This window comes from Vitis vinifera, chromosome 14 (genome assembly GCF_030704535.1).
Source record: "Vitis vinifera cultivar Pinot Noir 40024 chromosome 14, ASM3070453v1".
In the NCBI taxonomy this organism is placed as follows: domain Eukaryota; kingdom Viridiplantae; phylum Streptophyta; class Magnoliopsida; order Vitales; family Vitaceae; genus Vitis; species Vitis vinifera.
In genome coordinates, this window is record NC_081818.1 from 23,196,159 (window position 1) to 23,209,545 (window position 13,387).

Sequence of the window (13,387 nt, forward strand, 5' to 3'; positions counted from 1 at the left end):
CACTATGACGTCATTTTAAGACCCTATCTCAATTTTGTCTTTAGTTTCCTTTGATTTCAGTCATGATAACCACATCTCGTCTTCCTTAGTGTTTTAGGTGATTTCAATTATAGGTCACATCCTTTTATTTCAAGTATGTTTTTGGTTTTCTCTTATCATCTTTTGATTTTGGTCATAGTGACCATGTCCTAGGTTCTATCTTAGTTCATCTCTAGTTCCTTTGGATTCTAGTGTTTGCGACGTTGACCTAGGTCTTATCACAGTTATCTCTAGGTTATTTAGATCTTGATCATGTCACCATTCATCATTTTATCAATATTTTCAAAATCGAACTGATCATTGAACCAAAAAAGTTACTGGTTCACGATTCATTGGTCGGACAAGTGGTCGGATTGGTGATCGAACCCAGGTCAGACCGATGGTCGAATTACGGTTAAACCGGTGACATCATAAATATATAATTTAAATTTTATTAAAAATAAAATAATTTTAAATTTTAAATTTTAAATATATTTCTTCATCTTATCTTAAACTTATTATCATATTGATATTTCTATTTCTATTAAATAATAAAAATATAGCTTTTAATGGTTAACATGAAATAACATTTTATTATTTAAATATATTTACATTTTAATAATTATATAATTTATTATTTCTTATCTTAAAAATTATTAATTGTTTATTTATATTTATTATCTTGAAATTAAGTATAGATAAATATAAATATTTATTTTTAATTTTGATGTGCTAGATTTAAATTTTTTCCATAAAATTTACATACCCATTTAATAAGTTTACATTTGAGAGATTTAATCTTATACCCATTTAATGACTTACATGACTTAATAGTCATTGTCCATCCCACATTTTATATATATATAAAACCTTTAAAAACCCTTAGGAGCCGTCTTTACCTTCACTCTTTCTCTTTCTTTTTTATCCCCTCTTTTCTATCAACAACCTTTACCTCTTTGTTTTCCTCCAAATCTTACATTCTCTCTAATGCCTTTACCAACATAGTTGTGCCCATGTTTTACAAAATTGTCTCCACTGCCTTTTTGTTATTATCATCTTTGCTCAGAAAAAGCTTCCTTGTCACCATCCTGCTCACCAAAAAATGCTTCCACACCGCCATTCTCCACATCTCCACCTCTAAATTTTTGGGTTAAAAAAACATATTAGTTCTTACAAAACCAGTTGGGTGGTTTGGCTTAGCGGTTGAATCGCCAAGTTGCAAGGTTCTTGGTTTAATACCTTGCCCGACCCAAATGACGAACCAAATTGGATTAAGAACCAATTGATAGTTCAACTAGTTGAATCAACCAATCCACCCTAATTTTTAAAACATTGTCTTTTATCATGCATATCACTACCATATATGTGGGCCTTTGATTATTGTGTATTACCACTATAGATTTATAGGTGGGCTTTTATCATGCATATCACCACTATAGATATGTTATTTGTGGGCCTCTGAATATTATGTATCACCACCATAGATTGGTATTTGTAGGTTTTTATCATGCATATCACCACCATATATATGTTATCCATAGGCCCTTGAGTATCATGTATCACCATCATAGATTGGAATCTGTGGGATTTTATCATGCATATCACCACATATATATGTTATCTATGGGTCTATGATTATTATGTATCACTACCATAGATTGGTATCTATGGGCCTTTTATCAACATTTCACCACTATAAATTGGTATCTATAGGCCTTTAATTATTAACATCTCACTATCATATATTGACATTTATGGGCCTTTCGTCAAGTATCACCACCATAGATTAACATCTATGGGCCTTTTATCAAAATATCACCACCATACATTGGTATTTATGAGCGTTTATTAGAGTATCACCACCATAGATTGACATTTATGTTCTTTTATCAACATATCACCATCATAAATTGACATTTATGAGTCTTTTATCATAATATTACCACCATAGATTTTCATTTATGAGTCCTTTATCAAAGTATCACCACCATAGATTGACATCTAGGAACTTTTTATCAAAGTATGACCACCATAAATTTTCATTTGTGAGCCTTTTATCAGCGTTTCACCATTATAGATTGGTATCTATGGGTCTTTTATCAATATTACCACCATAGTTTGTTATTTATGGGCCTTTTATCATAATATCACCACCACATATTTGTATCTATGGACCTTTATTTGAGTATCATCACTATAGATATATTATTTGTGGGTTTTGTCATTATCACCACCATAGATACATCTATGAGCCTTTTATTGTTGTGTATCACCACCATGGATTGGTATTTATGGGTGTTTGATAATTGATAGCACGACTATAGATTAGTATTTATGGGTCTTTGATTAGTATTGTCATCATAATTTGGTGTTTATGGGTCTTTTAGAGTATCACCACCATTAATGTGTATTTGTGGGCATTTTAGTATCATTGCCATAAATTAGTATCTATGGGATCTTCTAAGTTTCACTACCATGGATTTATGTATGTGGAGTTTTTCTTAGTTCATCATTTCATCAATAACCCGAAGTTAGTCATTGTATTCACATTCTCCTCGACACCATAAAGCATCACCACCTAAGGTTTCTCATTCCCCATTGTATATGACACAACCTTTTTAGTTTAGAGCACATGTTTCAATCATATTGCTTAGCGCCCTTCACTTCATGCCTCTTATAGTACAAATGCAAATTTCCCTTTATATGTGTTTGTTCTTGTACTCTTTGGTGGTCTAGTTGTTACTTGACTTCAATATTGATTTTTGAGCCACTTTTGGAGGTCTTTTGAAGAGAATATTGAATTTGTAGTATAACTTTAAAGGTGTCCTATGAGCCATTTTCCTTGCCCAACGTTTTATTACTTCTTTTTCTCGGTTGTAGGTCCTCTTGGATTTTGTTTTGGTTTATGCAGACTTGTGTTCTATTAGAAAAAAAATTTGTGGTTTTTCTTGTTTTTTAGCAGAGTTCACTTTGTTCCACTCATTGTTCATGTTTTTATTTCACTTTCGCATCCACATTCATTTCATTTATGAACTCTATTAAAGATGAACATATTTTTAGATTTCAAAAATTTGTCTTAGCTCATTTCATTAGAGTTTTTTTAGGCTTTTTTTACTTAAATTTTTAAACCTAATTTTTTTTTGTTTTAATTTAAGCCCATTTCTTCTTCATGCCTAAGAACCCATTTATAAGGAAAATCCTAAGGTTTGATGGGTTCTTTTCCTCCACAACTGTTTACCCATTTTTTCCCTTCCATTTTACCTTTATTTTCCATCACTTTCACTCCACCTAAACACATATTTCCTCTCTTGTCTTCAACCTTTCTTTATTCACTTTTTTTTTTTTTTTTTCCATTCTCTCTTCATACCCACGTCTCCACCATCTCTATTGTACCAATCACCACCAACTAGTCACAAGCACTGCCTATCTCTGACCACTATCCCTCTCTCTCATTCTCACTTTTTTTTCCTTCTTTTCTCGACATATTGTCGTTCCTTTGCCACCATCCATCTATAGGTTTTTTAAGAGATTCATAAGATGTTTATTTTATTTTATTTTATTTTATTTCTATAGTAACTGATGTTGGGGCTAATTTTCATTATTTTTGGGTTTGCTTTCATTTGATTTGTATATTTTTTGTGGATTTTGGGTTGAGCTTAAGTGATTTGAATATCATTTGAATCTTGTTTAATAATTCACATTCATGATTTGGGTTTATTGACTTACGTTTTATTTGAGTTTATTGAAAATTATTTTAAGCTTTTATCATTGGTTATTTCATTGAATTTATTTGATTGGACTTGTTGAGTTTATTAATATTAGAATTAGATCGTTGAGTTGCATGATTTGGGTCTCTTAGATCAAAGATCCATTTTTATTAGTTGGGCCTAATATAATTTATTTGATTTGGGCTTTGGACTTGATATGCTATTGATTTAGGCCTTATTTTCTATTGTAAATGGGTCCATTATGTTTGACATGTAGATGGTCGATTTTGCTAAAGAAAAGGGAGTTGAACCCTTATAAAAGGGCACAAACCCCTTAAGGCACTACGCAATGGTGGTGGACAGTTTTCTAGAGAATTTCATTCCCTCATTTTTCTTTTTCCTTTTGTGTTTTTTCTTTCTTCTTGTATCATCTTGGAGAGAAAGTAGACTGTTTTATATTTGATTTGATAGTTGGTCATTAGAGTTTTGGAGATCTCTTGGATTGTTTTGTTGTGGACTTTTGTGAGTATATTTCTTTCTCACTTCTATCTACTAATTTTATTTTTCTTATTTGATCTTCAAAATAATTTTTTTCGATATATTTGTTAGTTATATATTCTAGTTGTTTTTTTGTTTGATTTTGTAATTAATTTTCTAGACATATTTGTTAGTTGTATATATATGTATATATAAACACACACACTCGTAAGTTTAGATATTGCTTTTCTTATAAGCTCCATTTTAACTTATAGAATAATTTATTTTATATTAATAAAATATTTATATTATTAGTATTATCTTATAATATACATTTTATTTTAATTCCCATTTTCAACAAAATAAAATAAAAATAAGAACCATCGACACAAATGGTGTCTAATTTATTAGAATAAAAAACATTTATTTAAAAGTAAATAAAAATTAGGGGTTTCAACCTTATCAACAAATCACAAATAAACAAACTAATTGTAATCAAATAAATCAAAATTTATTGTAAATGTGGTGGTGAATGACCACCACATGAATTGTGGAATTAAAAAATGTTTATTTATAAACTTCCATTACTCATCTCAAAGAAGAGTAATAGAAGGTCATTTGGAAAGCGATTTTCCATCCCTTGTAGAAGACTCATCTCGAGCAAGAAGAAATTCTCTCTTTCTCTTATTCTCTCAACTTTCTTGACTTTTTTCTCTTATTCCTTCTTCCCCATTACATATCATTAAAGTAATACATATTTGTCTCTATCTTTATTTATATTGCATTTATTCTTGTTTTAAAACAAAATCATATATGTCCGAACTATTTTTTAATACAAAATACCTGAACTGGTATCTTGATATGAGAAAAAGCAAACTATTTAATCAATATAAATACTCAAATTAAAATAAACAAATAAAGATTGTTACTTAGATAAATGGAATGGATCATTTCAAGTCTTCCATTATTTGTTTAGTATAATTCAAACATGCAACAAAGTTGATTAAGTAACATTATATACCACCAACCACTTATTAGTGTTTTGCAATATTTTATATGACGTAGGCCCATGCAAACTTTATACTTGAATATTCAATGCTATTATATTCCTTTTGGTTGGCATTGAATTTATTAGAGATGTATAAAAATCATAATTCAAGTTTGAATTTTGGTGTGAAGACAACGTATGTTCAAATGTAAGAAAATCATTAGATCATTGAAAACCAATTAAATATCCATTCAACAATTTACACAATTTTATAGGCTTTGATTATTGAAAAATTTGAAAAAAAAAATTAACACAAAAAATAGATAAAAAAATACAAAAATAAAAAATTAAATTAAATTAAATAAATTATTTTATATGATATTTAAGACTCATTTAATGTCTGGGTAAAATTAAATAATTTAAAAATATAAATTTTAACTAATTTTAATTATATATTTGTATTTTTTTTATAGTAAAATCATAAAAAAATAAGTTTTAATTTTTTTTCCTTATTACTTTCAAGAACTAAACATAATTTTAATGATTATTTTCAATGGAAAAAATTGAGGAAAAAAAAACATTAATTGACACCAAGCACCAAAAAAGCATTTCATAAAAAAAAAAATAATGGAATTTTTTTAAAACAGTTTTCTTGTTACTTAAAACAAAAAGCACAAAAAACAAGTGTTTCGAATTTTTTAAAAATTATTTAAAAAAATAATTATATAAACATGTAAAATAATTAAAAATAAAAAAATTGATATAAAATTTATTTTTAAAATAGATTTAAAAATAAGTTAAAAATATTTTAGGTTTCTATAGAGACTTTTACTTTATAAAAATGAAAGAAAAATTTTTAAAAACTATTTTTTGGAATTGTTTTTGAAGGAATCAGCCATTATTACTATTGAGATGTTGGGTTGAATTTTAAGACGGTGGATTCGGGTAATAATAATCATACTTTAAATTTTTTTTTAGGAACTTCCTTATAAATAAAGAGAGAATTTTAATATTTGACTTTTTATATATTTCTGAGTTGGTGTTGTGACCCATGAAGACACGTGTTGACCTATTAATTAGGTTTGCCATGCAAAGGGCTGAAAATTATAACACAATAATAGAAATTTCTGACAATATAAAATTATTAATTATTATTTATTAACATAATAATCCCACATATTAATTACTATATTATAAATAATAAAAATATTAAAAAAGGAAAATTTAATTGCTATATTATAATTAACAAAAGATATATAAAAAAAAGAAAGTGATATGATTGCCTTCTAAAAAAATATTTGGACAAAAGATTCCATAAAACCAGCATAATTCAGTTTTATTGTTTCAATAAAAAAGGGGACGATGAATATGCAATTGAAAATTGATAGAAGGTGGTACACTTTGTTTTCGTAAAAGTTAGGATTGTCTCTGAAGTCTGAGTGTGGAGTATGCCACCCACCACCGAAGGTCCAACCGAGGTCGCTTTAATTCCGCGTGCTCATCGCTTTTCTCGCCCAAATTTACAAACAATTTCCCCAATATAGATTCCATACTAGCATCCAACTTTCAGGTTCTGGGTTTTCTGTGACTACCCGCAAAGATCATAGCTTTTTCCCTCTTCCTCTCCTTCACTTACTAACTCTTCAGGTATTGGATATGGGGGTTGGATGCTCTGTTCAGTGTTCAATTTGATGGGTTGAAATGGGTCTTTTTTGTTTTTTTGATCCGTGAATTTTGCTGGGTCGATCTTTGTTTTTGTCTTTTCACATGGGAATTATTATTATTATTATTATTTTTAATTCCATTTGTGTTCGCCATGTTTGTTTACAGAGTTGTGGATTTTCCCTTCGGTTGGTGTGTTCCTCTTTTTTTTCCTTGTTGTCAAAGGAAAGAACCCCTTTCTTGATTTTGAAGAAATCCTGAAAACAAGTTCTAACTTTTCATTGAAAATAAGAGAAAATTTGTTGACATGGATTGTTGCTTTCTCATATTCTGTCATATGTCTGGGTATTGGCTTTGCAGCTGTCCTTGATTCCTCGCCAAAAATTATTTTGAATAAGATATATTTGTGGGTGTATAGCTTCTTCAAGAAAGAGAAGTATTGCTTGCTTGCTCAGTGGTTAATTTATAATCTCTATGAAATGGATGCAGTTTTCAGTTGCCTTTTTAATCAATTTGTTTACGGGACAATTCTGTTTGTTCTTAATGCCATTAATAAAGTAATTTGTTTCATAATTATCCAGATATGACTTGTTTTTGTAAAAACCATTTTGTTGGGATTGTTTTTTTTAAGGAAGGGTAGGCGTCAACCACGTTAATCAGTGATTAAAATTTGTGATATGATACAATGTGTATGGATTGTTTCCTTCTAGCTGCATGATTCATTAAATTGATCAGATGTTAAAATCAGCTCTTTCCGGTGACTCTTATGCTCATGATATATATCTTTCTTATTTTACAGGTGAATCCTACAAGGACATTAGAATTTTGGGTATAGAAGAGAGAGGGTACTGGTTCGCAGAGGCACTATTACTTCTGCGAGCATAGCGTCCCCTCTCATTCCTTTTATATCCACATCTGTTTATTGCCCCAAGTATTTCTTTCCTACCCCATAGCCTCGACACATTTGTTTTTTGTGGATGTGATTGGGGAATCACGGTGGAGGGTTTTAAGTGAAAGGAAGAGGTCGAGACTGGCATCATGGGTTCTGTTTGTTGCTGTTTGCGGGTTGAGGATTTTGACGATTATGTAAATCCCAACAGTTCCATATATAGGAACTGTATGTGCCTCAGTTGCTTTGTTCAGAACTTCTTGAATGTGGTATATTTCATAGTTCTTGTTACTAACTTTTATTTTTATCAAATCCTTTTGTGAAAGTGTCATTTGATTGAATTACAAAATTCAAGCACACCTGGAAAGGATAACATCTGCATCCCTCTGCCAGTCATGTAATTTGGGCATTGTCACCTGGTATTCGGCTGTAACAGAAAACTTACAGTGCTTTCCCTTCTCCTAAATTCTAGCAACAGGCAATGGGTTGCATACATCTTTTCCTTATCTATCATTAGATTCTTGAAGGGTAAAACTTGAGTTTGATTTCAGACATGTGTTAGAACCCTCCCTAATTGCTATGCTGCAAATCAAGAGAGAATTTCTCCAGGCGATTGGTTCATTAGCAACAAAAAGATATGTTATCTAAATGTGACCAATGTTAGACTACTGTATGCGGAGGGATAATTTTGAGTGGGTGAAATAACACTTCATCAGATGGTAAACTTATGCCTCATGTTCTACACTTGCCAGGTGAAATAAACCTTAAGCCTCTGTTTATTCCCAAGGCAACATAAGGGGGTATGGTTGTATTCTTTGAGTGACGGTAGTGTCAATCCCTCCACGTGCCTATTGTTTATCCTGGAGTAGCTTGTTAGAACTGTGTTTTTCTGGCACATCAAAAGAACATTGAATTACAAACCCCTGGATGGGGAAGATAGGAAATATCTGCTTGACCAACTTGAAGAAGACACCTCCATGCCTATCAACCTGAAGGATCAGAAGGGTTTGCTTTCTTTTCCCCAAGATCATTCTCAGTCAAAGAAAGTATAGGGTGGACGAGTTGTTCCTATCTCCCTGGAGGTAGGGAACAATCAGTGTTTGGTTGTGGGATCAAAATATGGTTGTTGAAACAGCTAAAAGGCATGGCACACTGCAAGAAGTGGATGACCAACTGCAATAATGAATAGTTGCTCAATTGCTTGTTTACCCATGCCTGATGACACAAAGATTGCTTCAATAGTATCCAGCTTCACTTCTAGTATGGTCCTCTTTGACTGGTCCCTTCCTCCTTCCTAAGGAGGAATAGAGTGGTTGACACTAATCTCTCCTTCTTTGTCTCTCTTCCATTTGCTTTTTGTTTAACATTACTGGCCTTCTGTGTAGCATCCCCTTATTGATTTATTAACTTGTCAGAGTTCATCCATTATCCTACTGTTAAGGCTATATCTTATGGTAAATGCAAGCTTACCTTAGCCTTTTTCATGCCCTAATGTGATTCATGAGCGTTATATCACATATATTCTAACTTATTGGTAATCCTTTGCACGTGCACTCCATTCCTTGGAATAATACTTCCCTAAATGTTAAAAACTCTTGAGTCTCTTCTACATTGCAGTTGGGCAAAACCTTAGATTTTGTTCTGATTTTAATTGGAGGGGTGGGAGACTTTGTTCATATGTTGCATTAGTTGAAATCTTTGAAGGAGACATCATGTCTCAAAAAATCTATGTAGGAAACATCATGTCTGGGTTAGAGATTGAAAGAGTGGGAAGTGGTGTTGCAGAAAAGGAATATGAATTGTCAGTATTAATGATCACATGCAAGAACTCATTAAATTTTCTACAATTTAGATCCCACTTACATGAAGTCAATTGTCACTGTGTTTCTGTATTTACTGTGGTTGTTTCTTCACACAGAATATGTAGTTCCAGTCTTTCATTTTCCCTTCCGATTCAGTTTCTTGATCTTCATAAAGTTAGTTTTTAAATAAGAGAAATAAAGAAAGTTGATTGAGAAAAACAAAATATGAGGAAGGATAAGATATTCTTCTTTCTGGGTATGAACAATGCTTTCTTTTTTCTTTTTCTTTTTTTTTTTGTTTCATAATTTCCTTTTGAATTTGTGATCCGTGTTATGTCTCCCAAATGCAAGGACTTGTTTACTTCTTTGCAGAATCATACAGTTGTGCTAATGGACCAAGAAATCTGTTAGAAAGTACCTACTTTTCAATATTCACCATCCTAGGAATCAACATGTGTTAGTCTGAGTTTGTAAGTCTAGCTTATAGTAGTTTATTTTATAATTTGCCAGATTGACCTTTGATTAATTGTTTGTTTTTTGGATAAGCAAGTAACCTTACAAATGATTCATATTTTATAGTAGTATGAAGCTAGGTAAATTTTAGATATGCAAACTTTACCTTTAAGTATTCCCTTTGTTGGAATTTCGACCTGCTTCTTTTCCTTTTTTTCTTCCCCTTTTTATCTTTTTGTAATATACATCTCATTTTTGAAAAGGGGAAGTGCTTGCTGTCCCTTCATTATTTTTGGGTGAGGAAGCAAGTTTTCAAAGGAATGAGGATATTTTATGGTTGTATGCATTTATTCAAATTATAGTGAGTTTACCTTCTAGTATTCTTTTTGATTTAACTCCAACCTTCTCTTCTTTGTTTCTGTCTCTTATCTCTTTGTAGTATACATCATTATTTCGAAGAGGGGAAGTGAATTCCATCCCATCATCCATTCAGGGGGCGGCTTCTTTGAGTTCCACTACATCCCTTGATGACTCTTTATCTGACATGTATCGTTCTCCTCCAAGGCCCTTGCCTTATGATGTGGACCCGAGGAATTTCCGCTTGCAGCGGGATGGGCTTGTTTCAAGACGCGAGAAGGGTTCAAGTCATTCACATGAGGAGTCAGAACCTCTAAGAAGTGATACTGATGGGGATTCAGAATCTTTGATTACCAGAGACAAGTGGAATGAGTCAGATGATGGATCAAAAGAACAGCGCCCCAGGTCCTCAGTGAAGCATTCGATGGCAAAAACAACAATGGGACTTGGGTTTATTTATTCATCGTCAGAAGATGAGGATGTCTGTCCAACATGTCTTGAAGGTAAAAGTTTATAATATATTTTCCTTTTTATGTTGTAGCAATAAAACTAAACTATGCTATAACCTTGATATGCAAACACAGCTAACCCATGCTGTAACCTTCATATCTAAGGTGCTTCTCCCTAGTCCCTACTGATTGTTAGCACACTGGATGCTTGATGATGGGCTGATACTTTTGTGTCAATATATGCCAAAATCAGCTTGGACACTTTAAAATCTGCTTATATCCATTCACTTTTAACATTTGCAGAAAAAGCATATATTATGCATTTTTGTTGTGGGATTTACAATTGGTTACATACTGACACAAATATCAATTTTCTTTTTGAATAATCTTGATTGGGAAATGTAATGTTGCTCTATTAACCTGAAGTAACAAACATGCACATTTTCTAATAATAAACTAATTGCATAAGAAAGTAGAAAATAAAAATATACAAACAAAGAAAGCTAAGGGGTAAGTGTCCGCTCTTACCAAAAATAATGACGTAGTGGAAGCCATTCAATTTCAACAGTAAAATTAACTGAGGTAGCGAGAAGCCAAGAACTTATGAGCTTTTCTTTCACTGTGACCATTAGAAATTCATTCCCTCCACACCCACCCACCAAAAGAATACACATTCTCACTCCAAACTGGTGAGAAGGGCAGAGTTGCAACAATTGTTTAATGAAGAAGGCAAGCTATTGTGGTAGCTGGGAAGCAATGGCATCCTGATTTGGGGGGGGGGGGGGGGGGGTGTGTTTTTGTGATAGCTTACTGCTTGCTCCTCTCTCTCCATGCTCTTTTCCTTCAATAGATTAGCCCCAAAGCTGTGAGGGAAATTTTTGGTGATTGAGAGGCATCACTACACAGAGAGTGCTAACTAAGTTTACTAACTTCCAAGCCAACATGCAAGTCAAAAGCAGCATTTTGCGAGGTTTCAATCTTGTCATTATTAGGTTGATGATTCTGTTAACTGTACTCAAATATTAGAATGTTTTAGGGTATAGATTCTGATTTGTTCATACTTATCTTTTATGCAGAATATACTCCAGAAAATCCCAAGATAATGACAAAATGCTCTCACCATTTTCACCTTGGTTGTATATATGAATGGATGGAGAGAAGTGAAACATGTCCAGTCTGTGGCAAGGTATCGTTTTTCATTTCTGTCATGTGAAGTTGCTTGTTTACTTTGTCATAGCATTGATTAGGCATAGGTCACATCTTCAATACACTGCTTCATATAAAATATTGAACTACTGAGTAAGATATTTGATCTCCAGCCCATAAGTTCAGCAGTTTTGGATTATTCTTGTCACTTTTCATTCTAAGCAAAACATTATATTATTTTGCTAGAAGCAGAACCTCCTAATTTTCATTTCATCCAAGGCCTAGCTCTAGAAGTATTGAAGTGCCCATTTCTTGTCTTAAGTGGCACCAATTGCTATCCCTATGTGGTTTTCATTGATTTTTCACCGTCACATTTTAGGTTTAGTATTGGAAGCATAGACAGCTGATTATTATTATTATTATCATCCTTGTTTATTAAAGTAAAATGGACGAAATTAGAGAAAACTTCTCATTTGTAGTATCATCAGGTTTTGAAATCAAAATATTAGGAGGACTGAATCATTTATGTTTTTATATTCATTTCCTCTGCTCTCTTGGCACCAAACAGGGCCAGCTGCTCCAGCTGCTTACTTGTTTGATGTATGAATTATTTATGGAGATAGGCATAGTGAGAATAAACTTGGTGCACAAAAATGTATCTTTCCATCTCCATCTTGCTTAATAATGACATTATGTTCATTTGGTTTGGCTTTTCTAGGTTATGATGTTCGATGAAACGACTTGATCTTTACTTGAAAGGTTCTCGTCGTGGATGAAGCCAGCAACAAACAGGAAAAGAAAAGAGAAAAAGGAAAAAGAGAAAGTGTAGAGTCATTGTGAATACCATAGGTTAAAGTGTGTTATCTGAAAGTAAATATGAAAATTTGGTTTGCTTAACCATCATGGCAATTATATTCTCTAACTTCCTAGGTTTTCTTCTCATCTGTTGCATTCGAATTGAAAAACTTTCTGGGTATTGTTTCCTAAAAGAGCCTCAAAACGCTGGAAAGGGAAGTTTGAATGGAATGAAGAAACATCATCCCATATGGAGTAAATTCTCTCTCTCTATCTCTCTCTCTCTCTCTCTCTCTCTCGTATATTGTTAATGGCAGATTTCTCTCTCCCTGATCGTAAAGAACTCAAGGTTCCCTTAGGGCTTGAGCTGAAATACGCAAAATCAACATCCGCCCTAGTTTCCGCTGTTAGATTCAGAACTCTACAAGCTCTTTGCTCCACCTTTTTTTTTTTTTTCTTATTAATAATTAGTTGAAAAAAAAGAAAAAAAAAGAACCACTTGACTATGTGGAAGGAGAATTTCAAATTTATTTATTTAAATTCTTGGTAACCCATAAGAACGTTGGTAATCATTTTTGCAACTTCCATGGAAACTTGAAACTGAACCCTGAACTGCCTAGGCAGAGGGGATTATGGAGGGAGGG

At 32.4% G+C, this 13,387-nt stretch overlaps 1 protein-coding gene across 1 annotated transcript; it reads left to right on the forward strand.

Moving 5' to 3' along the window:
* The first annotated feature begins 6,462 nt into the window (after positions 1-6,462).
* On the forward strand, positions 6,463-13,003 carry LOC100244614 (E3 ubiquitin-protein ligase At3g02290). The gene is made up of 5 exons (XM_002281560.5): positions 6,463-6,837; positions 7,652-8,010; positions 10,436-10,856; positions 11,879-11,988; positions 12,667-13,003. Exons 2-5 carry the CDS (start codon positions 7,891-7,893, stop codon positions 12,691-12,693), a joined length of 678 nt encoding a protein of 225 aa, XP_002281596.1. The 5' UTR covers positions 6,463-6,837; positions 7,652-7,890; the 3' UTR covers positions 12,694-13,003.
* Positions 13,004-13,387: the final 384 nt, after the last annotated feature.